This window comes from Xiphophorus couchianus, chromosome 3 (genome assembly GCF_001444195.1).
Source record: "Xiphophorus couchianus chromosome 3, X_couchianus-1.0, whole genome shotgun sequence".
Taxonomy (NCBI): domain Eukaryota; kingdom Metazoa; phylum Chordata; class Actinopteri; order Cyprinodontiformes; family Poeciliidae; genus Xiphophorus; species Xiphophorus couchianus.
This window is the reverse complement of record NC_040230.1, coordinates 6,355,125-6,382,234: the sequence shown is the minus strand read 5'-3', so window position 1 is coordinate 6,382,234 and position 27,110 is coordinate 6,355,125. Positions and strand designations below refer to the sequence as shown.

The window sequence follows — 27,110 nt, the reverse complement described above, 5'->3', positions numbered from 1 at the left end:
CTGGGTTCTTTAAAATTTCCCTCCAAGCAGTCATACTTTCATCACTATTTTAAAGTGATCTTGATAAACATTTCTCTGAAGTTATAATATTGTTTTTCTTTGTATTTTGGCTGCTTAACATCAGGTGGTAGAGCTTTTCTACCTATGTTAAAGTAAAAGTTCAATGAATAACAAAAAAGCAAAATGCAATCCTTCAGTGACACAGGCTTACTATTGATCAGCATTTTTAAAAAATATTACAAGAACATTTGGCTGTGTTACAAAGAAAATCTAAAGAAATAAGTAAGAAAAAGTTATAAAGCATTCATAAACCAAAACAACTTTTTCCAACTTGTTACTTTTTACTTAAAATGATGATGCAGGAGGTGTATATCATCAGTTTTTTAAAATCCCAGTAATAATTATACACTGAATTTGTTTTTGATCATTTTAAACTCTTCATGTATCTGTTGAAGACTGAAGACACTGTTTCCTCTTTCACACAGAACTCCAGTTCAGACCACCGGATCCAGTTGGACCTCGGGTTGTGGGACAAGTTCAGCGAGCTTGCCACCAAGTGCATCATCAAGGTGGTGGAGTTCGCCAAGAGAGTCCCAGGCTTCACAGGCCTGACCATCGCCGACCAGATCACTCTGCTGAAAGCCGCCTGCCTTGACATCCTGGTAGCCAGATCTGTTTTTATCTGCTTCACACTGAGGGCATTTATTCACCTTCATGTATAACTGCCATTATCTACGTTTGAAAATGGACCAAAATTACCAAAAATACCAGTAACCGGTCAATATGGCATATTGTACAAACACGCATAACGACAGCTGCTCATGATTTCCTTCTGATTCTCTTATTATTCATATTTACATGCTATAAATCTAAGTTTTATCAAAGATATATGTCATAATTTTTAGTTTTCACTTGTGTTTTGGCTTAGAATGATTACATTTAATTTTACATCAGAAAAGGAGGAAGGAAGGAAAGAATAAAGGAAGGAGAAAAGGAATGGAGGAAGGAAGCAGATAAGGAGGGGAAAAGGGAGAAAAGGAAAGGAGGAAAGAGAAAAGGAAAGGAGGAAAAAGGCAAAGAAAGAAGGCAGGAAGGGACCAAGAAAGGCAGAAAGGAAGAGAAAAACAAGGGAGGAGAAAAAGAAAGAATGAAAGAGACAAGGAAGGAAAAATGAGAAAGAGGATAAAGGAAATGAAAGAAAAGGAAAAGGAAGGAAAGAAGGAGACGAGGGAAAAAAGGAGAAAGGAAAGAAGAAATGAAGGCAAAAGGGAAAGAATGGAATAAAAGGAAGGAAGGAATGAAAAAGGAGAAAAAAAGAAGGAAGGAAGTAGAAAAAGAAGTAGGGGAGGAAGGATGGAAATGAAAGAGGGAAGGAAAGAATAAGAGGAGGAAATGAATGAATAAAATAAATCTTTCTAACTTTGTGTGAGCAGTGATATTTTCTCTCTTCTTGTCTCAGATCCTCAGGATTTGCACTCGCTACACTCCGGACCAGGACACCATGACGTTCTCTGACGGCCTGACTCTGACCCGCACTCAGATCCACAACGCCGGCTTCGGGCCGCTCACCGACCAGGTCTTCACGTTTGCCGGTCAGCTGCTTCCTCTGGAGATGGACGAGACGGAGAGCGGGCTGCTCAGCGCCATCTGCCTCGTCTCCGGAGGTACCGGCCCGCCTCGCACGTGAGTTACGCTTCGCCGCCGCCTGAAGTAACCGCGTCTCTGTGGCAAACAGATCGCCAGGACCTGGAGGAGCCGTCAAAGGTGGAGGTGCTGCAGGAGCCGCTGCTGGAGGCGCTGAAGATCTACTCGCGGCGGCGCCGACCCAGCATGCCCCTGATGTTCCCCAAAGCCCTGATGAAGATCACCGACCTGCGCAGCATCAGCGCTAAAGGTGAGAACAACCAAAACGTTTAATTAAATCAAGAATCTTACCCTCGTTTTCTGTAACAAATGTTACATTTACTCAGATACATTTACTTGAGTAACTTTTTTTAAAAAAATTACTTTTAGAAGTATTTTTACTACCCTGTATTTCTTTTTTTACTTGAGTGATTTTATTATGAAGTATCGCTACTCGTACTTGTTTTCCAAAACAAAAAAGAAGATGCAGAACTAGAAAGTTTGTACAAAAGTCTCATATATATATATACTGTAGCTACAACTTATCCCTATTTTTATTCTAATAGGGACACCTACTGTCAAAAAGGTGAACTGCAATAAGAGCAGAGTTGGGTAGTAACTCAACTATTCAACTCGAGTAACTTTGAAAAAGTTATTTTTAGGAGTATTGTTACTATGCTGTACTTTTTACTTTTACTTTAGTAATTTTATTGTGAAGTATTTCTACTCTTACTTGAGTTAAATTTCTGGATTTTGTACCCACTGAATGAAAAACAATCCAAAAATCCTCCAGACACACACCTGCAATTTGTTAAAGTTTCATCAGCTTTTTAGTGAAAGAAAATTATTAGGAAATATTTTTCTTTGGCCTGATTTAATTATTTTCTAATTATGTTAATTCTATGAATCATTTTGGTCTTTAAAATTACCAAAGTGTTCACTTTATATTTTGGTCCAGCTGATGATATAATTTTTAGATATTAAATGATTGCTAATTATAATACTTTTTGACTTTTAGATTTGTTTAAGTGGTGCTACTCTTACTTGAGTTCATGTTTTCTGTACTCTACCCTCTGAATGAGGGTGAATAGCAGCTTTGCGATGTTGACAACCTCATGTGGTAAAAATCCTGACAACTCTTTTTGAGTGCAGAACTTTCCTTAATTAATACTAGGGTGCTAGTAGCCTTGTTAGATAGCTAGCTAGCTAGCTACTGGTAGCCTCAACTGCCAGTGCGACTAAAACTTTTGCCTGACAGAAAAGTCCAGAGAGAAATAACAATAAATAAAAATGAACTACATACAATACGAGATTTTACTGTGACTAACACATTTAAGGCCAACTTACATTTTTAAAAATAAATCTTAGATATGTTAAGGCCTTAATTTTACATGCCTCAATACAAGACATTTAAGGAAGCACGGATACGCTGATGTTGATGTTTGTTCCTTTTTTTTTTTAGCCTACCGTATTTTCTGGACTATAGAGCGCACCTCACTATAAGCCACATCTACAAAGTTTGTTTTTGGTTTTTTTTAAAAACTGGAAACGTACATATATAAGCCGCTGGCATCTCCAACCTTTCTCGGTTTTTCACTTAACAAATATAAATAAATATATTAAGGATGCAGCCCTGCGTCTCCAACGCCGAACCATGGATTCGTTCATGCTGAGCTTAATACGTGCAGCGGCTCTGTTTCTCTCCTGCACTACCAGATCGAAAGCCTTCAACTTAAAAGCTGCATCATATGAACTTCTTTGTGTGGTTTCCATGATGAGGGGGTATGAGTTTGAAAACATTTCTCAGTCGTGTCTGCCACTAGCACTTTCTTCTTTGACTTCCAATGTTTCACTTCCTGCTAAAGAGCCCCCTGGCGGTTGAAGAATAGTCCATAGAAAAGCCGCACCGGGCAATAAGCCGCATGGTTCAAAGCCTGGGAAAAAAAGTAACAGTTTATAGTCCTAAAAACACCGTAACTTTGAGGTCTATTGAAACGCGTTGTGTGCGTTCCTGCAGGAGCAGAGCGCGTTGTGACACTGAAGATGGAGATCCCCGGCTCCATGCCTCCTTTGATCGAGGAGATGATGGAGGATCTGCAGAACCTGGAGAGCAGCCAGCACTCACACAGCCTCTCCTCTCACTCTCAGCACACACACTGCGCCGGCCTTGCAGTCTGAAGACGCTGCAGAACTTTTTCTTCCTCCCCAGAGAGAGATTACTAACGATGTAACAGTGCAGATGCAGTCCAGAAGGTCACTAGTCTCTTACCTCCGTAAAACGTCCGGGAATATTTCAGAGTTAGATCTGCAGACATGACAAATGAGATTCAGCTTTCACATTAACAACATGGTAGTTGCTGTGAGATGAAATCCTGCTTCGAAGGAAGGGAAAAGTAGAGTGATGCAGTAACGTTGTAGTCTCTCTTTTTGTTTTCCTGCAACGTTGTGGCAGGCACCTCATAACCTCTGAGAATCACTCTCAGCTTTTGTTTACCATATCTGGGTCTTACTGTATTTATATTTGCATGATGAGTTATTAATTTTTACCTCATTGAATAACGCTGTCAGTATTCAGTAGAAAGAGAGAGCACATGTGGAAAGGATCTGTTAACTCTTTTTAGTTTATTAAACAGGGAAACAAGTAAAGGGGAAAAAGGTCAAACATTTAACTGGTTCCCAGATTGATGTAGGGGTCTTGATGAAGGAAAGAGGACATTTATGTCATCCAAATAGTGGAATTGTTTAACTGCCATGTTTTTGTGATGAAACAAAAATAAATCCTGCAAAAACACAAAATCTTAAATATTTTTGTCATGTTCCGGGTGCAACTATATTAATACATTTGAAATCAGGCAAATCTAACTTATAAGTAACTTCTCAGCAAAATACAGGAGCATTTTAAGTCAATAATTCCTTAATATTGATGGAAAAATATTAGATTATTTCATTTACAAGGCAGGAAAAGTGTCTTGTTAAATAATCTGCTATATTAATTTCCTTAATATCAAAAAATTTCTTGCAGAAAAGTTACTTTCAAGTTAGTTTTGTCTTACTTAAAGTGTACCAAGATATTTACACAAGGAACTAGATAAAAAAATATGTGGTAATATTTTGTATTTTTGCAGTAAAGATAATTTCAAAACTTTAGAGCCAAAAGTTGCAATAACTTCTTGTCTGTGTTCACATTCTCTAACTAAGAATCAAGTGAATCCATTTTATTATAATTTCCACATTCAGTTGGACCACAGCTAGGGATCACACAGTTTTTTTATGTCAGATTTAGTTATGGACTTTGACTAGGCCATCCCAAAACATTGATTTTCCTCTTCAGAAGACATTATTTGGTTGGATGTATCCTCTTCAGCTTCAGCTGTTTCAACAAATACCTGAAGTTTATTGGGTTTAAACTCACTAATGTTGAAACCATTCATGCCTTCATTCAGTTTAACAAAAAGCTCAAGTTACATAGGGTTAAAAATAAGTACCACCATGTTTCACTGTGGGTCTGGTGTTCTTTGGTGATGTGCAGTGTTGTTTCTGTGTGAGACATTTTTAGAGTTATGGCACAGAAGTTCACATTTTATTTTGCTTCACACTTTCTTCTAACAGGCTTTGGGGAGATTTCCAAATCTAGACATTTGGAAAACACAGGAGATTTCTGTCAACTTGCCAATGTTGACGTCTGTCTCCAAACAAATTACTCCGTTTTATCAGCAATCTTGGAGAAATTTCACTAATGTCACTGCCTGACTATATTTTAATGGTTTTTAATTGCCTCCAAACGTAACACCGTTTTCTCTGAAGTTCTCATTAAGTCCAGCTGACATTAAAATCCCTTAAAATTTCTGGAATAGTCCTTCTGGTTATAGGATCTGTGCACATTTTAAAATAACATTATTTCACCTTATAGTGCAGCAGGAGTGGCTTTACTAAAGAAAAAAAAATAGCCACTGAAAAATTCAACATGGCGGCCATTTTTCAAGATGGAAAATACATTTTTGCACTAAAATCACCAATTAAATTACTGTGTTTGGTGTCAAATCATAGCCAACATATTTTAAACCATACAGATTATACATATATTTTCTTGATCTTGTGTTCCTCTTTCTGGTGGACATTTTTCAAAATGGTTGTAATTGAGAACTTTGGACCAAAACTGGCAGTATAGTTATTGCCAGGGGTGAGAACAGCTAACCAAAAAGTTAAGTTCTCTAACCACAAGTTCACTAAAGAGTTTAACTACACAAATGTTATGGAAAATTGCTATTTAAAAATAGCATGTGTGAATTTTTAAATACATAAAAATGTGCGCATGATAACTCTAAATTGAAATATATATGAAAAATATGTGAAAAAATTAGCACAAGCTAATGCTAAACCACTAAACACATCAAAATATTTTGCTCTGCTAATGCTACATTGCTACATTTCACACATAAATGTAAGCTAATGCTAGTCCACAAAAACAAAACGTAGCAGAAGCTAACATTAACCATTAAGACCATTGTTTCTGTCACATCTTCATCGCTAACAGCTAGTTCTCAGTTTCACTCTTTGTCTGATTTTGCTTCATATAATCATTTTAAATTTAGGATGACTGAAATCGAAAACATATGATGTGATAAAGTTCATCCAAGTGGTGAAAATGGATCACATTTTATGGCAATAACTGGTTTTGAAGCCTCAACAGCGGCGGCCATCTTGAGAAATGGCCATCATCCTGAAGCTGAAGTGGCTCATGGGAAATTTAAAAGAAATTTAACAGAAATATTTATGCTTGTATCCACAGTTGTAGTATTTTACAAATGTGCTGCATTGTAATTGGTCAAGAAAAGCTTTTGTGGTAGTTGCAAAACTTTGGCCCAACATTTAACAAAGAAGAAAGTGTAATCTGAAGAAAAGAAAACCTATAATGGGGAATCATTAATAAAGGACCGTAGATTAAACATTTAGTAAACTTTTCTCTTCTTTTTAATCTTTAAACGTGGTTATTGAAGGGCAGACTGGCACACACACAGCTGACACCACATATTTACATTTACATGCTGAAAATGTAGATGATTTCTTGAGATTCTGTTATTTTTCCTTTGTGAAAACATGACGGTTTAATAAAGGTGTTTTACACTTTTTATATCCACTGTACGTGTGAAAAGACGTAGTAACGTATGAGCTTGTTTTGTTATCAGTTTTGCTGAGTGCGCTCCAGCAAAATGAAACATTTATCACCATGTTAAGCTAAATATAAAATACATATATCTTAGACTTCATGAATGAAATTATCTAAATATAGATTACTATCATTATTAATTTTTGTTGCTGGAAATATTTTTTACTTGTTTTTTTTTTCAGGATTAAACATATGAACCATAAAATGATTTTGTAGCCTTTGTTGCACTGTGGGGCAGATTAATTTCCATCCTCAATTTTTATTTCCTGTTTCCAGTTTTAACTACAAAATTAATGTTCTTGTCAGTCTGAGCTGCTTGTTTTTACTACACTGTGTTTGTGACAAAGCTGCAAACATAACTAAAGAACATAAAAAAAACAACATTTTAGTAAACTTGAAAATTGTTGTATCAATTAGAAGAAGGAAAAGTCGGTCTGAAATTAAAGACGTTCATTTTGGAGAATCAGAAATAATGATATGAATTAGAAGTTATTGGATATAAGCGTCCTAAAAAAACTCACATGTGCCTGCCATTAATGTGCCAATATTTTCCAACATTTAGTTTTTACTTTCCTCTTTTTAAGTTTCTGCTACAAACCAGCGCAGTGTGAAAACTGTTTGTACATATGATCATTTTTCATTTGTAAAATTTCATTTATGGAATCATTAAACATTCACTGGTTTTCTTTGTCTATATATGTTTTTGTTTATTGAACTTTGCCATCGTTTTTTAAAAATGTTCTTCACTGCAGGAGTTCAAGTTTCACGTCACTTTCCTTTATTAAGGTGGACCGCAGCGCCCCCTGTTGGTTCAGTAGGAGACTGCTCATTTTGCACCCACTGATCTGTTAACATTAAATTAAGTCCTAAAGTAGAGTTGCTGCTCCGCATTTCACAATATTAACAAGCCCGTTTCTTTCTTTCTTTTCTTAAAAATATACAGTTAACTGTATGCAGCCACCAGGTTAAAAACAAACATTGTAAATATGTTTTCTTGTTTTATTTTAAAGTGATTTCTTTTCAAGTTTAGTTTTGCTTCAGTCTTTTATATCAAGCCATAACTGCTGTGGAAACACAAAGAACAGACATTATTTAATAAATCTGACCTTAAAACTACTAAATGGCTTAAATCAGAATTATATAGGTGAACAAAATGACATGAAAGAAGTCGTTTATGTTGATCAGCTTTTATAACCCGAAAGCAGATGAATACAGAATAGTTTTTTAAATCAAAGTGCATAAGAAATGTTATATTTAAATGCTCTATACATTACATTTTTTCACTCTGCATAGATAATTTACTTACAAGGCATTTATAATGTACAAAAAAGCCCCATGTGATCTGGTTTTTACGTTCACCTGCAGTCAGACAGTGAGATGTGCTCAGTCAAAGTGAAAGCTCTTATCAGCCCTTTGACAGATATAGGAGGAGGAAACTGTGGGTTGAAGGTAAAAAGTGTTTGCTGTCACATGCAGCGATGAGCTAAAACGGTTAAATCTGCAGCTCAGAGTTTCAACTGAAACAAAACGCAGAAGTTTAACATTTATACAGAAAGACGTTTCAGCAAAGGTTAAATTATTTTTACATCACTTTTATACAGACAAACAACATGTGGGGGTGAAATGAATGTTTCCGCTGCGGTGATTATAAATGCTGCACTACTACAGAGTTTAAATATAAATAGTTAAAGTTTTATCTTCTCACCGCTCCATGTTTTTCACATTTTCCTACATTACAAACCAAAACGCTATTTTAGTGCTATTTCATGTGACAGATTAACACAAAGTAGATCATTATTGGAAAGTGGAAGTAAAATTACAAACGGCAAAAACACTAACCCTGATCACAGCAGAGAGGTGGTGGCAGTATCATGCTGTGGTGTTGCTTTTCCATAGCAGGAGTCAAAGTTAGTGACAAAATGGATGGAAATCCTGAAATAAAACCTTTTGATATGTTTTGGTCAATCACATAAAATTCAAGTTAAATATTTTTACATTTACGGTAGAAGGGTGACAAATTGTGGAAAAGTCCAAGGGTGGAAAACTGTTTCAGAGCACTGCATATTAAAATAAGTTAATTTAATTTAACTTTAGCTTCTTTACTCTGTAGATGTGATGAAAGTGCAAATAATTTTAAAGATAAATATCTTTTAGAAATGCCCCAGTAATTTTTCTTTGCACGTTACATTTTTGTCACATTTGAGTTTCCATCCAAATTTATAAAACCGCAGGATCCTCAGAGACTCAAAGCTGAACGTAGTTAAAAAGCCCCTCCTGTCATTAATGCACACCATTCTTCTTCTTCTGAATGTCAGGATGTTGTTTTTGTCTTTGCATGTGCTCATGTGTGTGTTTACACGTCCTGCTGATGATGATGATGTCGTCGCGGCGCCATGATCAGACGTCTGGCCAGGTGGAAGCAGGCAGCTGTCAGTTCCCTTCTTTGGCCCTAAGATTCAAACGGACCAAATTAAAGGAGGACAAGTCAAGTTTATTTACAGAGCAGTTTTCAGCGACAAGGTAGTTCAAAGTGCTTCACATGATTAGAAACAACACAGTAAATTATTCTGTTGAGAACAGAAAACGTTTTCTCTAAATTATCACGAATCATTGTTATCAAATATTAGAATTAAGACCAGGATTAATTATGTTCAAGTTACTACTAATTGAAAGGAACCCTATGAACAAGTCAGATTTTAGTCTGGATTTAAAGGAAGTCAGTGTTTCGGCTGATTTTCAGTTTTCTGGAAGTTTGTTCCAGATTTGTGGTGCATAGAAGCTGAATGCTGCTTCTTCCTGTTTGGTTCTGGTTCTGCTCTGCATCCCCAGAACCTGAGAGGTCTAGTAAGTTGATACACTTCAAAAACACCAAATTTTACCAAGTAATTTTGATCTAAGTTGTAGTAATTCCTCAATATTAATGAAAAAGTTCTAGTTCCACTGGCAGATTCCTTACTATAATGAGGGAAAATGTCTCGTTAAAAGTGAAACATTGATTTTTTTTTTTTCACTTGCATGTAAAAATGGTTGCAAACTGATGTGCAATTATACCATTGTGGATCTGTGAACAGCAGAAGTGGAGCCTCCTGCACAACCAACAAGAATGCAGCAAGTGGTTTCTGAAAAGTAAGTCAAACAAAGCACCTGTCCTTTCCAGCAGCGTAAAACGGTTAAACCAAACGTGCTGGAGTTCAGCTTGGGTTGCTAGGTAACGGCCTGGACTTTGATGGGGTTGCTAGGTAACGGCTCAATCCCTGTGGAATGTAACTTAACAACTGGGAGGTTTCTAAAATCGACTCCAAAGAGCATTAACTTAGGCTAAGTGGATTCTTTTAAGGTTGTTTTTAGAAGCAGTAAAAACCCAAATGGACGAACAAAAACAAAAAAAATTCAATTTTGCACAATAGATCCCCTTTAAATTTAGTTTAACTGATTCTAAGTAATCTCACCTTTAGTCCAAAAACACAGAAGAAACACACAACATGTACTAATTCAAGATTGGCAAAATAAAAAAAATTGGATATATATGATTTAAATGAAATGCATTCAGGATTTTGGTTGGACAATAATTGATTTTTCATATTTGTTTTGTCTTGTATTTGTAAGAATTTTAACATTTTCACCTGTTGCTTGTTGCTTGGTAGTAGCTGTTCTCCTCTAAAAGCTCCTCCATGATTTCCTGAAGAGGAAGAGCAGATGATCCTTTCACTGCAGGCGACTGCACAGCCAACACAACTACAGCTAAAATAAACTTTATAATACTTGATTTGCTAGGTGTAAATAGAGTTGTTACACATAATAAAACAATAATACCAGTTTACAGCTGAAAAATTAGAGCACTCAGTCAATGTGTTTCTGATTTATTTGCTTTTTTGGGCCATTTTGGGAACTTCAGTCCAACTATTATAACTGGAGTAAAGGAAAGTTAGAGTCAACTTACAACTTAGTTTTTAAGTTTAGGACAAGAGACTATGTAGACTTTTACCTGACATAGTTGTATCAATCCATCAAGTTTGTTTGTATAGCACATTTCAGCAGTTCAAAGAGCTTTACATCATGAAAACACGAAAATAAAAAAGTTATAAAAACAACATACAGGCACCAACCTGAGAAAACCAGTAGCAAACATTACATTTTGTTTGTACATTTTCAGTCTAGATTTAAAGGCTCTCAGTGTTTCAGCTGTTTTGCAGTTTTCTGGAAGTTTGTTCCAGATCTGTGGAGTATAGAAGCTGAATGCTGCTTCTCCATGTTTGGTTTTTGTTCTTTAATGTGTTGTGGTGCTAAGCCATTCAGTAACCAGTCAGCAGAACCGTCAAGTTTTTGATAAAAGAAACAAAAAGTTAAATTAAGTCTAAAAAATAAACAAACTTCACCATTACTCTGGAGAAACTGACCTGCATCTGCTGATATGTAACGCCATCTCTGAGATTCTCATCACCTGCCACAATAAACAAGGCAATTAACTTTTTAATAAACTTCAGAACAATTGAAAAAAATCTATTTTGAAAACATAAAGAGATAAAATCTGGCTGAGACAGAAACGGATCTGTTTGTTTTGGATTCCTGCAGGAGTGACTCTGTTTTATTGCAGGGGGATAAATCTACCTGAAGTGTCTGCAGTGAGGCGTTCCCCTCGGAGGAGCTGCACCACATGCTGCCAGTCCAAACTGGTTGAGTTCATCTCCACCAGTTCTGATGAAGCCTGGACCAGCTGAGGCCCAAAAAGAACAACACACATCCAGTAAAACTCAAGCATCGTCAAGGTACGTTTTCAAACTTTTCCAGCACTGCAGTATTCACTATTAGATAATATAAGTCATTACTGTTATAAATAATATCTTGTAATGTTATTCTACATTCTATTGTAGATGTAAAGTAAAATATATTATTTTATGTTTTGAAATGCCTCCCAAACATCTGACTGCTCTGACAACAAAACTAAATTATCATTTCCCTCAATTTAAATAACGTCACCGTATAAAATATAAAAACTTTTATCTCAATTACACAGATCAATCTAAGATATTAGGAATGGTAAATATTGATTATATTGAAACAATCCAAACAAATTGTGTTAAGGCAGAAATCCTTCCTGCTCAAATTTAAATTTACACACAATATACAAAAGAAGTTACTAAAAAATCTCAAAAGAATGTTCCCGCTACGTTTTCTGGTATTTAGCAAATCTAAATAATTTTGGTAATTTTAACTAACCTAAAACAATAAAAGTTTAGTTTGATTTAACTTTAAGCTGCAGTGAGTAAAATGTTTGCATGTCTTTTATTAGGTGCCTGAAAATATCTGGTTTCAACTGTAAAATAACGTTTTTTATAACCAAACGTTCGATTGCACTTTATTACAAAACTGTGCAGTTTGAATATCAAGCACTTTCAATGACTTTCCAAAAACTCTTAAACACCTACTTGAAGCATTCTCAAGGATTTCAAGCATTCTCAAGGATTTCAAGCATCCGTACAAGCCCTGATTCTTAGTTTGGTAATTTGCTTCAGATAAAACTGATAAAAACTGAGTTACTTGAGGGATATAGTGTTTTATTTTCATATAATTAAAATTTTACTGATTTGTGCCGGAAATTTTAACAACATCCAAAGAAAAACAGGCCCAGTTCCAAATATATAAATTAAAATTCAAGCGGGTTATGAAGCGCTTCTTCAGCCTACTCAACAATAATACATGTAAAGTTCATGTGTTATTAACAGCTGCTCAGTAAAATAACTTGTTTTGTTTGAGTGCTGCTCGGTGGAAACGAAAGCTTTCTGACCTTTCTGAGCTCCACTTTTAGGTTGTACGGATCACTGCCGAGGTGGAAGAGAGACTTTTTGAATCGTTCAACAAGTCGCCGTTTGATGTTGTAGTTCGGAGCTGGAGGAAGCTGGAAATGAATCACATCCAGAAAAATGTTGAAACTGCTGCCGGAAAATAATGTCAGGACAAACATGGATTTAAAGAAAGCATATGTATAATTTATTTGACTCAAGCTCTTGATTTTTAAGTTATTTTTTATTTATTTTAAAATAAAAAAAATATATATATATATTTAAAAAATTTTATTAATTTTTTTAAATGTAAAAATGTAAAAAAAAAAAAAAAAAAACAACTTAAAAAAATGCATATGTAAAAATAAGTGTTAGTGTTTCAATTTGAAAATAAGATTTTAAAAAAATTTTTTTCATTTTTATTTTAAAAATAAAAAAAATATATTTTAAAATTAATTCTATTTATTTTAAAAAAATAAATAAATAATAATTACAAACAATTAAATAAAAGGAAATTAAAAAAATGAATACAAATTTATTGTAAAACAAAAATCACTTTTAGAATAAATTATATTTATTTTAATAAATAAATTTAATATTTTTTAAATAAGAACACATTTTTAAAATAAAATTTACTTAAAATAAATAAACATTTTATTTTTTAAAATAAATTTTAAAATGACAGTACTTGAGTGATGAAGATGATTTTGTGCAGCTGAACCAGCAGCCGTTGGATGGGATCGTCGATCTGCCGCAGTTTCCTCTGAGAGACACAGATCCCTACAGACCCTGAGACAAAAAGAAAACAATTCATCCTGGCTGAGAAAATTCACATTTTATATCAGAGAGGTCACACAACGTGTAAAATGTGTGCATTGAAGACGGCTTCTCTATTTTGTGTCATAACGTTATTTAAAAGCAGATGTTGAAATGGTACCTGGTGTTGATTTTATCTTGGAAGCAGTAAAATCCCCACTGAGAAAAAGAGGAAGTGAGAGAAGCAGTTCAGCAGATTAATATCAACACCAGTTCCTCTCTGACCAGAGGAGGCCAGGGTGGAAATGTAAATTAATGTTAAAAAAATATGTGTCTGTTTTCACCTACCAGGCTACAATCTGATCCGGTGTGGCACAAACCACGGGCTCCAAGTCTGGAGCTGAACATAAAACAAAGGTTGTTAAATAAAATCCACATGAACTCAACCAAAGAGCCAAATGTTAACTCAAAAATAAAGATTATAAATGTCTCCTTCACCCCACATCAGTGGTGTCCAAACTTAAATCGTTAAGTTGAAAGAACATGGGTCACAACATTTTTATATTTAAAAAAAAAAGTTTTTGTGCCTTTTTCCATTTGATCTGTTCAATAATAAACTAAAGAATATTTCACTGAGATAAACAAAATAGTCTGATTTTTGTAGAATATTTTTAGAAACAGTTAACCCATTAAACAGTTAAAATATCAATAAATAACTGTTTGTTTCAGCATTCAGTAAGAGATTCTTAAAATTAAGTAACACTTCTTTTCACACTGATCAGTCTGTGCAGGGTTTTGTGATTGTTTTTGTGTTTTTTTTGCAATCAAAATCACAGATTTTGTTGTGCTAATTTAGAAATATGTGTAAGGAATTTTTGTGATATTTGTGCAAATGTATGATGTTAAATGTGACTTTTTATTATCTGCCGTATTGATCAATGGCTATAACTTGACATGAAGTAAGACTGCGGCAGCAGTCACTTTTTATGGCCAATTTTGAGAAAAATTTGCAGTAAAAATCTGAAAAAAAGTGATTTTTTGTGAATTTTGTGAAAAACTGGAGGGACTTATTGATGTAATTTGGAGCCTAGAGGGCCACATAAAAAGCTGCGGAGGCCACATTTGGCCCTCGGCCCTCGAGTTTGATGCATGTGCTCCAGATCTTGCTGAGACATTAGTCGTCTAATCCTGGAAATGTTGTTCAGGTGATAGAAGGCCGACTTTGTAACCGTCTCTATGTGGCTCGCTCTGAAGGTTCAGGTCAGAGTTCATCACTACTCCCAGATTTCCCAGTTACATCTAATCTGTGTTCGTGCTTCACCTTGCCAGTTTGCCCGCATGGCGTCACCAGAACTGCAGACTGCAGAGGAGCTCGGAGCCACACATTCAGTCTCTGTCAGCCGCCTTTCCTGCATTAAAAAATTGTATAAACACTGGAGCGCTACACAAAGCAAAGTGTTCAAAAACCCTAGAGTCCAGGTTTACCATGTCTGAGTGGCAGAAGTTATTCCTGCTCTGTTGCTTTTCCAAAAAATACTTCTGTGTTCGTCTCCTGTCTTTATCAGCCCTGCGCTGCAGTGCATTCTGGGAGATGTAGAGTCCGTCCATCAGCTTCATCATGAGGTCAGAGATCCTGGAGCTGACGGCTACGACGTCCGGCCGCTGCTCTGGGTCCGAACTCAAACACCTGACGGATTAGCAGATAAAATGCTGAAATGCTAATCCAAATTAGCAGCAACATGTCAAGGTCTGCGCTGAAGTCTCACCATCGGATCATATCTGTGAGTCTGTCTGAAAACGCTCCCTCTTCAACCGGCTCATAGACTCCTTCAACGATCTGTCAGTTCAGAACAAGAGCAAAACATAAGTCTGAGGGAATAAATATGAGGTAAATTCATTTGGTCTGTTTGTGTTACCATGCTGGCCAGCGACAACATGTTGCTGCTGTAGAACGGTGGTTGTAAAGTTGCCATCTGGTACAAGATGCAGCCCAAAGCCCAGATGTCGGCTTTATCCCCATACGGCTTGTTCTGCACCACCTCTGGACTGTCAACAACACATGAGCACAAACTCAGAAAAGATACTTCCTCGCTAAAAATCTCATTTTAAATCACTAGAGGCTCTTCAGGTTTCCAGACAGAGTTTACTAAAAGATAGTGTATTATTCTCACTATTAAAGGTGACCTGTTGTACTTCCTCTAACACAGTGGTTCCCAAAGTGTGGGGCACCCACTCAGGGGGGCCGCAGTGCCATTGCAGGGGGGCCGCGGGAAGCGGTATGGATGAATGAAAAAAACCAAAAAGCAGTTACACAAAAGTGTTTCACTGTAAAGATGGTTTGTAGTTTTGTTGCAACCTGAAGTGTGAAATAAACTTCAGTGGAGTTTGAAAACAAAATATGTGTTTAGGTTTATGTCTGGCTGAACGATGTGTGTGCCCAGTTGATTTTTTTTTCTTTTTGGGGGGGATTTTATTGTAATCCATAGGGGGCACAGAAAATCTTTTGGTACCACTGGGGGGGCCCAAAAGAAAACCTTTGGGAACCACTGGTCTAACAGGTGACTTTAGGTCTGTACAAAACATGTTCTTTACATTTTTATGCACAAAATCATTTTCAGATAACGAGATTTTAATTTGGTTAGTTCTTGCCGTTATGATCTCCTTTCAGAATGAGCTGTTTTAAGGCGTCGTATCATTTTAAATCCAAATAAGCCGCTGCTGACCACGCCCCCAAACTCTACTTTAACACTCACGAAAATGGCTGCAAGCAGATGCACAATTATACAACTGTACATTTTTGAAAAACAAAAGTAGAGCCTCCTGCACAACCAACAAGAATGTAGCAAGTGGTGTCTGGTTGATAAGTTAACAAATCACTTATCTTTTCCAGCAGTGCATACAGCAGTAAAACCAGCTGACCAAATATGCTGGAGCTACGCCTGTGTTCTTACGTAACCGGCAGAGCTCCACTGGGGTTGCTAGGTAACAGCCTGGACTTAGAAAGGGCTGCTAGGTAACGGCTCATTTTCCAGACACCAAAAGGTATCAACTTAATATTTTTTAAAAACACAGCTGGGTGTTTTATTTAAAGTGTTTGGGCTGTTTCTAAAAGCAGTTGAGATCCAAATACAAAAATGGGAAATTTCATAATGGGTTCCTTTTAACATCTTCACTTAATAAATGTTTCCAGAGGTCATTGAAGGTCAACCAGCTACCTCACGTTTACAAAGTCAAACAAATTTGACTTTGTAAACCTGAATTAAATGCAAATGTCAATAAACTATGCTGGACAAACCAGCACCAACGTAATGCAATTAATTCATATGAATTTTATTCTCTGATGTCCTTTAGAAACTTTCTTTTACATTTCAAAAATGATAACAACACAAATTAAAATTTTCGCCACCCATAGTTGATTGACAACATTTTGTAAATGTGGACTGGCTGGTTGACCTTTGATAATTTTTGGAAACATTTATAAATATCTTCAAAATGATGGCAGTACAAACACAAACGTTTGGCACCAATTTTGTTTAATTGGTGCCAAACGTTGGTAGAAAGAGGGGCGATATTCCGGATTAAACTGCTAATATTGAACACATTGAGACAGTAAAATTACTATATTTATCCTCCATAATCTACCATCAGCAGCAGCAGTAGCTCCATTTTGACTGAAATTTGCTGAATCTTTTGGTTAAAGTTTCTCACCATGAGTAAAGGATGGTGCCGACCACTGATGTCAGCTCACTGTTCTCCTGTTTCTGCTTGGCAAGTCCAAAGTCAGCTTCAAGCAGAGGGAAATATGAAGGTTTAACCCTCCGAACAAGAGAGAACAGGAAGGAGGAAGTGGCGCCTGGTCAGACTCACTGATGGTGACTTTATTGTTCTCTCCCAGCATGATGTTACTGGGTGAAAGGTCACGGTGAACTATCCTCTTCTCCTTGTGCAGGTACCTCAACGCCAGGCACATCTGAGAGAAAACCGAACAGATTCAAAAATTTAATCTGAGATTAGGATAATTCTGTAATTTTATTATTTTAATTTTCTTCCTAATACTCTTTCGACCATCTGTAACTTATCCTCTCATTCCCAAATTTTGCTTTTTCCAATTAATATTGTTTCTTCCCTCCTGGTCTCCTTGAACTGAGTTTTCTTCTACCTAACCAGTCAAGCCTTTCAGATCTTCATGGATGCGTTTCTCAGTATGTAACTAAAACGCTAAATTGAAAAGTTTAACCTGGATGAAAATGTTCCAGATTCTGTCTTCAGTGAATTTTTGTTGCTTGTCCCTCAGAGAGTTGAAATGTTCAGCCAGTGGCACGCCTTCGATCAGCTCCATTACGATGTAAAGCTTGTCGTCTACAAGCAGAGAGCATGTTTGGCTTTTTTCAACGGTTTGAATTAAAACAATCCCCAATGTGTAATAATGAGAGGTACTGTGATCACCTTCCAAAAATGTCTTGTAATATTTAACTATGTTCGGATGTGTCATCTAGAAAAAGGGAAGAAATAAATTATGGCCACATATTAAATAAATATATGCAGAAATGTTGAGCAGGATGGGAGCTGTGCCTGTTCTCTGATGACTGTAAGCTCAAAGATTATCTTTTCCACGTTGCTGTCTCTGGACGTCTTGTCTTTGCCAAACACCGGGTTGTGCAGGTTCACCTCCTTCAGAGCCAGGAAGTTCTGACCGGTCTGCTTTTGGACCTGTCAATAAGAGTGTATGAGCTGAAATTGAACATAAACAGAACATTATGTTAGTTTTCTGCATGTTTGTTTTACTTTAAAGACACTTCCAAATGCTCCAGAGCCCAGGTGATCCAATATGGAGTAGCCACCGATTACTCTGAGCGGCGGTCGGTTCTGGTTCAGGGACTCAATATTCTCTCTCAGACAACTCAGTTCCTCTTCCTCCATTAAAATAAAAATAAAAATACATTTATTATTTTACCAGGTTTGAAAAATGAATGAGAAAAGTTATATTTTATGTATTAAAAGGTAATAAAATCCAATTCCAGTACAACAAACTAATATTTCTCTGTCTTACAGTGTAGAGCGACACTTTGGTTTGTAGCTCCTCGTAAGCTGTGAGGTCTCTGACATAATGTCCAACGTCAATAAACGACTCAAAGAGGTCTGTGGGAAAGAGCCTGAGAGGAATGAAAGGTTACAGAACAGCTGGGGTCATCCATCTCTGGTAAATATCAAATTTAAAGAAGAGGTTTGAAGATTTTAATAAGGTTTTTCCCATGTAGAGGCTTAAAAGGCTGATAACACAAACAGTGCAGCAAAATATACAAAAAAATAAATTCAAACTTGCATTGTAGAAAAATAAAACTGGATTAGTAATAAAAAATAAAATATTTTACTGATACATAATCAGTAACATACTAACAAAACATGCTTCAAACAGAGCAGATGTCTGCATAAGAAACAAAAAAAAAGGAAAAAAATCATTAGGATTAAAGTTTTATGTTTAAAACCCAAAAGTAAAGTTCACCAGAAACAGAAAATAACATTTGAAACAAAGAAACCAAAATGCAAAATGAAAGCCTGAAAACAAAACTTGACTATGAAGGTCACAGAGGCATTACCTTTTAAAAATAAACCTGTTTCTTTCGGGGCTGAAGAGAAATCGCAGCGCTCGGAAAGCGTAGCACTGCCAAAACAAAATATTAACATTTAATTTACTGAACAACAACAAACCTGCAGCTGCAGTACTTCTTACTTTGATATGAAGCTGATACCTGTAAAGACGTGACCTTCGGTCCAGAACCTTTTAGCAAAATTAGTTTTGCAATTATGTAGATACCATTTTCCTAATAAAAGAAAAGTACAGTTTATTGAGGCAAAGCTTAAATTAATGTTGTGCTTTATAACTAAGAGCTGTTTACTTGTACGATGTGGTGAGCAGACGTGTCGTCCAGACTCAGCTCAGTCAGAGCTGTACAGCACGCTGAAACAAGAACCAAAAACAAACCCAGATTGCTTAATAAAACTCTGACAGCGACACTTACAACTTGTCATTACAATCACAGGACATGTGCAGACATGTGCAGATGTGAGCATCTTTGAACACAAATAATGTTTTTAAACATTATTTAAAATGTAGAACCTTTCTGTAAAACTGTTGATCCAGTCTAAACGTCTCAGGAAATATCTGTTTACATTCTCAGCTCCTGATAAGATTTCTCTCTCCTGATTATCCTTACAGTACCGTAGCGAGCAAGAGCAAACATTTTACATGATTTTCACATTATTTTCTGGCCACTGCTGTCCTTGGTGAATTTTAACACGATGGTAGAGCGTATTTTCTGCACAGAGTGAATGCTAACCGGACTGCAGAGCCACAGCATTCTGCAGCTCCTCATGTGGTCCAAACTCCTCGGCGGCGCTGCTGGGAGCGGGAAGCATCTCTGTGCTGGAGCGGTCAGAGGAGTGCTGCCTGTCATTAAGAGAGTTATTTTACCACCAAGATAAAAACAAACAAACTTAATTACACTATTTAAGGCTTCAGCTTTAACAAACAGACAATCAGTAACATGTTTTCCAATTCTAGCAGCCATTTTAAGTTGTAGTCCAATATTTTCCAGTGTTTTACGTTTGGTATTATTGGTAATATTTCTAGTTTTTATGTATCACTTTATCAATTATTTAAAACATTTTTGAAGAAAATCATATTTTATTGCAGTAGCATAATGTTGGACTGAATATTCTAGAAAATATAACCTCTAATTTGATTAATCAGAATAAAAAAGCTAAAACAGTTTGAACATGTCTTTAGTAACAGATATTTGTTTATCTTTACAGGTTGGGAAAGGGCTGTAAATACCTGCTTACTTAAAGGTGACCTGGTGTCATGATGTGTGAGTTTGAGGAAGGAATAAAATGCAGACAGGAGCAGGTAAATGACAAAAAAAACTTGCATAGGAGCACAGGGAGCCAGAGCAGAACAAAAACCATGAAGTCAAAAAAAATGCCATGGGAAGAATTAGGGAGAAATAACAAGAGGGGCTAGTGATGAGTGTGAGGAAGAGAAGGGGTTAAATACTGTGAGGATGAATGCTGGAACAAAAAACCTGAGCTGAGGAGCTAACAGGTTGCAGGTGTGAGGGGAGAGAGAGAAAATGACACAGGGGGTGAGGGGGAGGACATAAGGACTAGGAAATTAATCTAAAACTAAAGAATAACATAATTAAACTAGAGCAACAAGGAATAACTAGACACAAGAAATAATTATACTACATGTGAATCACTGAGTCTGATTAAATCAAACAAAGAGACAAAGGAACACAGAATAACCAAACATTCAAAACAACTCAACACATAGCACCTATTGTTGTTCCTTGAACAGGTTAGGATAGGTGTACAATTTTTACAAACTTTGTTTTGCACAAATTCATTTTTAGATAAGATTTCAGTTCTGCTCAGTTCTGCCTATTTTGAGATCATTTCATTATAAGCCGTTTTAGGGCCTCCTGTCACTTTAAATCCAAATAAACTGCTGGCCACGTCTCCCAACTCAACATTTACACTCACACGTGAAAATGGCTGCAATCAGATGTGCAACTGTACAACCGTAGATCTTTGAAAAATAGAAGTGAAGCCTCCTGCACAACCAATAAGAATGCAGCAAGTGGTTCCTGGATGGAAAGTTAACAACAAAACTCTTGTCTTTTCCAGAAGCCATTGTACAACACATGAAGTGGTAAAACCAGCTGACCAAATGTGCTGGAACTTTTCTTGGGTTGTTAGGTAACGGCGCAGCGCCTACTGATTTGTGACATTACATCCCAAAGGTTTTTGAAATGGCTTATTCTCCACAGACAAAAAAAACTTTAATTTAGAGCCAAAAAATGGCTGGGTGTTGTTTTTTTGGTTTTTTTTGCACTTGAGCTGTTTTTGGAAGTTGTATAAATCCAAATGGAAGTACAAAAACATGCAAAATGTGAATTTTGTCTAATATTTTCCTTTTAAACTTGACCATATCTACAGTCAGGGTAATAATTAAATTTAAGATACTGTGAAAAACGATGCTAGACAAGGACCCGTGATTATCTGTCCTCACACAGTGAGAAGGACGGTAAAGTTAAAGTCAGGAGCTCACTGCCATCAAACAGCAGCAAAGAGTGAGATCACTGAATCTCCACAGAAGCCATTTCATGCTATCCGTGGCATGTACACGCTATCTGGTCGTGGCCGTGACGGCAGGAAAATGCTTTTTACATTGTTCTACCACAGCCATAAACATGTGGAGTTTGCTAAATACTTCTGGGACTTTAATTGGAATACTGAGGGCTGGTTAGACCAAACCACACTTTAAGCAACAGACATTCCAGGATAAAACAGAATAGAAAATAGATCATAAATGTCCCTCATTGACCCACAGTGGGGATATTCAGACGTCACAGCAGCAAGTTAAGGTAAGAGGGGGCATAAAAACTCACTCAAACGTAAAAAATATAAAAACAAGAATAAGGTGCAAAACAGTAAGGATAAATTTAGAACATGAGAAAATGATGTGCAGTTATCAAAGAGGACCTATTGCCCAAAATTCACATTTTACACATTTTGTGCTTCCATTTGGGTCTCTACTGCTTCTGTAAACAACCCAAGCACTTAACAAAAACACACAGTCATTTTTGGGGAATAAGTTAATGTTTTTTGGTGTCTGGAAAATTAGCTGTTTCAAAAATCTCCTGTTAAGTTACTTTCCATGGGCATTGTGCCCTTCCCAAGTAACCCCAGTGAAGCCCAGACCGTTACCTAGCAACCCATACTGAGCTCCAGCACGTTTGGTCAGCTGGTTTTACCGTTGTGTGCGCTGTAAAATGGCTGCTAGAAAAGACAATAACTTTATTGCTTATTTACCGTTTACAAACCACTTGCTGTGTTCTTGTTGGTTGTGCAGGAGGCTCTACTCCTGCTTTTCAAAGATGTACGGTTGTATAACTGCACATCTGTTGGCAGCCATTTTTACATGTGAGGGTAAACGTTGAGTTGGGGGGCGTGGCCAGCAGCAGCTTAATTGGATTTAAAGTGACAGGAAATGTTTAAAAGATGTGCATGTTCATGAAAAACAACAACAAACAGACTATTTACACAAAGTTAAGAAGTATTGTTTTCTTGTCAACAGTAAGACCCACACAGGGTGTTTGTGTTTAATTCTTCTAGATTTAATACAGATAGTACTGTACTTCATGAAAGAAAAACAGCATAGAGTAAGAGTAGTACGTGTTGATATTCCTTACATTAGTTTTTCTGCTGCAAACCAAAATGTAAACAAAACGTTCCGTGGTTCCAACAATAACCTTTCGCTGTAGTTGTCCAAACTTAAACACAAAAGATCACAGTAAAATCCATCTTACAAACTTGTAAGACTTACACGTTGAGCAGACGGAGGAGCTGCTGCGCGCCCCCCCAGCTCCGGATCTCAGCCCTGGAGTCTGGATCCTCACACAGCTGGACCAGGACCCAGGTGACGCTCCACAGCAGCTTCAGGTTCCTGCTGTGCAGGAGGCTCAGCAGCACCGGTACTCCCTCCAGCTCCTTCAGCTGGACCCTCACATGTTGCACTGAAGACAGGAGCCTCAGCAGCTCAGCACTCAGTCTGCAGGAAACACAAGGCTTAACTTCATGTGTATCATGAGGCTGTTAGAGCTTTTATTTTGAAATGTTTTACCACACCAGAAGTGCATCAACTGAGAAATTATTTAAATTTCCAACCTCTTTGAGAGCAGGTCATATTCCTGTAGTATTACAAGAAGGCTGTCCACAATTTGCAGTTCTCCGATTTCTGTTCTGCATTCAGAGCTGCAGAGAAACAAGAGATTATAATATTTATGTATGAAATATCTGTTTCAATTTGAACAATTGTTGTGAAAAGTTAAAACTATGACTTTTAAATTATAAAATTTACTTGCTAAATAAATGCAAAAAGGTTTGATTATGATTGTTTATTTGTTTTATGAGACTCAGCTGGAATCCTTTGATGTTCTAGAAAAATATACAGAACTGATTCTGCTCTTTTAATTTTGATCTTCTGGTCTTTTATGTATAAAAAGTGAAGGCATGATTAGGTCTGTTGCAAGAAGCAATAAATCAATAAATCGCATGATACATTAAAACTAACTCAATAATTTATATTTCCGTGATTTATCATTTTTCTCTTTCTACCAAAATATGGACGACAAAAGTCTTCAGTCTGCTGGTTGGGTTTCAACTATTCCCTTTGTTGAAGGATAATTTTGTTTACAGAGACTTCATTATTCATTTTATTTGTTGTTTTTATTGTTATGTTTCTTTATTTTGGAAAATGTCTTCAGATCCAGTATTAAATGTTCATTACAATTTAAAGTTTATTGATCTTTGAGAAAGTGGCCTTGCATTATTATCCCATTATCATTCTAATACTCATATATCTTAAAACAACAATATTATCATTTATCACAAAAACTTTTGGGACAATTTGTCATTGTAACAGGCCTAACTATAATAACTTAATGTTTTACGTCTACACTTTGTGTTCTTGCCACTGACAGGAATTTAAATATTGTTTATCTAAGCAAAACAGATATCCAGTACAAGTTTGAATAATTTTTTTTATGGAAATGTTAAAATCGACTGAAATAAATGAGGAAGAAAAACAAATATATGTCTTTGTAGAGGCGTTCCTACCTCTTTGCCAAAGTAGTGAGTGCAAGCAGAGCTCCCTGTAAAACGCCGTGGTCTGTGGTGGAGAGGAGTTTCACCAACGTCTGACCAATTTAAAAGTAGAAATTTTATTTCTGTTCCATATATCAGGTCATAGTACATTTCTGTGTGACTTGATGTTTCTTGTAGTTCAAGAAAATTGGTCTGAGATTAACAGGAAATGCATAAGACTCTTTCTATTCTTCATTTTTAATTCAACCAATAATAAAACTCCTAGTTATAAAAATTACATGCTTTGGACAAAGGCCCTGAGTATATAAATGAAAATTACCCTGTGCGCGCCACTCTCAATGACCCACAGCCTTTGATTATCAGCGGTCGACAGCTTCTGAAACATGTCTGTAACAGAGATCAAATCTGTGATTCTGCTGCTGATTGAGACAAACCCAGCTCCATCTGCTAGTGTTTCTGTGGTTCTGCCTACTCACAGGTCATTGTAACGAGCTTCTGGGTATCAAACACCTCCTCACCGCAGGATATGTACTTGGCAGCGACAGACTCCATATACTGCAGAGAAACAGAAGGCCAATAAGAGTTGCATGGGATATATTTGGATGAAGAGGTTGTTTGAGGTTATAAATAAAACCCTGAAGCATTTACCTTGGCAAGCAGACTGATGCCTTCAAGCTGGTGAAGAATATTCTGTAAAAATACCAAAATATCATAGTTCTTTTACACAAAAGATAGAAAAAGAATATTTAATTAGATTTTTTTTTTTTTTGGTTTGTGCCTGATAATTGGGATCCCTGATCAGCAGTCGAAGGCAGATCAGAACTCTATTGACGGCTTCAGGTGTTGCATGGTCGATCCATTCACTTTCAATAAATAATAATAGTTAATAAAAACTTTACATGTGACAAATTATGAAAAGCTCAAGTATTTCCACAGTAATTTACCTGCAGAGTCGATTCCTGACCAAGGATGTCAGAATGTCCAGGAACAGTTTACTCAACGGGTGACTGCTGAAACATCTTTGGTCTTTGTATATTATGCTGGAAAACAGAAAAAGGTTTTATAATAAACACGACAAGAAAATAAACCACATTTAGTTTGGTTCTTTGTAGAGAGAGACATTTAGCTTTTAAACCTTGGAAGAACTATAAATTACAAGTTCATTTAAAGGTTACCCATTATGCAAAAATCACATTTTTATATATATTTATACTTCCATCTGGGTCTCTGCTGCTTCTAAAACCAGCCAAAGCACTTAAAAAAACATCCAGTAGTTTTTTGGCAATAAGTTCATGTTTTTTGGTCCCTGGAAAATGAGCCGTTTCAAACACTTCCAGATTATTAAGTCACATTTGACGGGCACTGTGCTGTTACCTAGCAACCTCAATCTGTCACCTAGCAACCCAAGGGGAGCTCAAGCAAGTTTGGTCAGCTTGTTTTAACACCACATGTGATTTTCAATGGCTGCTGCAAAAGACAACAACTTGCAACTGTCTTGTTGGTTGTGCAGGAGGCTCCACTTTTGCTTTTCAAAGATGTACTGTTGTATAACTGAGCACCTGTTTGCAGCCATTTTCACGTGGTAATGTAAACGTTGAGTTGAGGGGCATGGCCAGCAGCAGCTTATTCTGACAGGAGCTTAAAATAGGCAGAACTGGTCAGACTAAAGTCTCATTATCTGACAATGATTTTGTGCAAAAAACAAACAAAAAAACAAATATGTTTTGTTTTTTTGACCTATCCTAACCTGTTCAAGGAAGCAAAATAGTTCACCTTTAACACCTCTAAAGGCTTTAGTTGACACTTACAATAAGATGGAGAGATTATTTTCACCTAAAACTTAACTATTTTGTATCAGGGCTTCTGAGAGGCTTATTTATAATTATTTTATAGAGATTGAAACCTCTTTATGTATCTTTATAAAACTCTCAGCAGGCATAAGCTAAATGATTTTATTTTCTAAAATTGGGTTTTCTACATTCGTATTCTAACTCACTTTTTATTTAAAGGGGCAGTATTGTGTATTTATAGGTGCATTTGTTGCATGTTTATATTTTCTCCTGCACTTCTTTCCACTCAAACTTCCATCAATATAGAATACAGCACTCTGGATTTAGTCACTGGTTTATGATTTAAGTACATTTGATTTTTAAATTCAGTATTGCAGAGTAAATTTTAATTTTACACTGTAGGAAACCTGAATTTTTCCAGTTGAGCCACTTCATTGTCGGGATAAGTTTCACTCCTGAGCCTGCTGTTGTGTTTTGGAGAAGGTGAGGATCTGATGGCCCTGCTGTTGGCTGCTTTACTGTGACTCAGTGTTGACACCTGAAACAGAGAAACGATCACATTACAGCGCAGGTCTGACAGGAGAAAAATTAGCTGTTATGTATATTTTCAGAAAGTCAGGACATGCTGCTTCAGGGTGGCGTCATGTGCTGCTCTTCACCTCTTGTCTGGAGCTGCTTTTGGCAAGCAGGGACTGGAGCCTCTTGAGATCATAAGATGCCCTGGGAAACATGCTTATCAGGTGATTTGCTCATGTCAGATCAGGCAAATAAATGTAAAAATTGCAAGAGGAGGAGATAACCAGTCTTACTTGCTTTGGGTTGCTGTATATTTGAGAGGCAACTTTTGTCCTGGTCTCACTTTCTTTGCCAAGTTGGACATTTTCAACATTTTACATTTTGTTTTCCTATGAAGCAAGAGTTAAATTTAACCAAACTTTTTTTTTTTTATCTAGCCTGTTTAGCCAGACACTTATCACTTCAACGGGTAAAAACCCCCGAATGAAATTACTTTTAGTGTTAGCTGTTTGGTCCAAAATAAAACCGGTTACCGAAAATGTCTTGTTGTCAGAAGAGCTAATAATTGTTAGGTTTCTTACCCTTTTTCCACCTCCGTAAAAACAGATAGTTATTTTTAAGAAATTAAATACAAATGAAATATTCCAGAGTTACAGGCAATACAGTTTATGTTTGCGAAACAGCTGACGTCCTAAATGTTATCTCATGAGAAAAAGAAACGGCAATTTTCTACATTGTCTTCGTTGCTATGGGTACAACTGACGCTAGCAGCTGTCTGTAGGCACTGTAGCTATTTCGACGTTATAAGGC

The 27,110-nt window shown here is 36.5% G+C and overlaps 2 protein-coding genes across 2 annotated transcripts in view; one reads left to right on the top strand and one right to left on the bottom strand.

The window, feature by feature from the left end:
- Window positions 1-7,484, top strand: part of LOC114141469 (retinoic acid receptor beta-like) — a 34,300-nt gene extending 26,816 nt beyond the window's left edge. The window contains exons 5-8 of the mRNA XM_028012020.1: window positions 486-662; window positions 1,460-1,664; window positions 1,736-1,894; window positions 3,641-7,484. Of these exons, the coding sequence (XP_027867821.1) occupies window positions 486-662; window positions 1,460-1,664; window positions 1,736-1,894; window positions 3,641-3,801 (702 nt within the window). The 3' untranslated portion in view covers window positions 3,802-7,484. The remainder of the gene's footprint in view (window positions 1-485; window positions 663-1,459; window positions 1,665-1,735; window positions 1,895-3,640) is intronic.
- A 474-nt stretch (window positions 7,485-7,958) lies between these two features.
- Window positions 7,959-27,062, bottom strand: nek10 (NIMA-related kinase 10). The gene is made up of 34 exons (XM_028013356.1): window positions 26,594-27,062; window positions 26,444-26,504; window positions 26,192-26,322; window positions 24,939-25,034; window positions 24,773-24,857; window positions 24,643-24,684; window positions 24,471-24,549; window positions 24,314-24,381; window positions 24,007-24,086; window positions 23,056-23,142; window positions 22,715-22,939; window positions 19,665-19,774; window positions 19,224-19,285; window positions 19,077-19,148; window positions 18,924-18,988; window positions 18,377-18,479; window positions 18,112-18,240; window positions 17,899-18,036; window positions 17,773-17,818; window positions 17,564-17,685; window positions 17,194-17,296; window positions 17,035-17,110; window positions 15,243-15,372; window positions 15,093-15,163; window positions 14,812-15,013; window positions 14,648-14,735; window positions 13,675-13,726; window positions 13,508-13,545; window positions 13,259-13,359; window positions 12,576-12,686; window positions 11,399-11,504; window positions 11,188-11,231; window positions 10,414-10,469; window positions 7,959-9,239 (listed from the first exon to the last, which is right to left on the bottom strand). The coding sequence occupies exons 1-34, from the start codon at window positions 26,671-26,673 to the stop codon at window positions 9,221-9,223; spliced, it is 3,078 nt and encodes a 1,025-aa protein (XP_027869157.1). The 5' UTR covers window positions 26,674-27,062; the 3' UTR covers window positions 7,959-9,220.
- Between the last annotated feature and the right edge of the window lie 48 nt (window positions 27,063-27,110).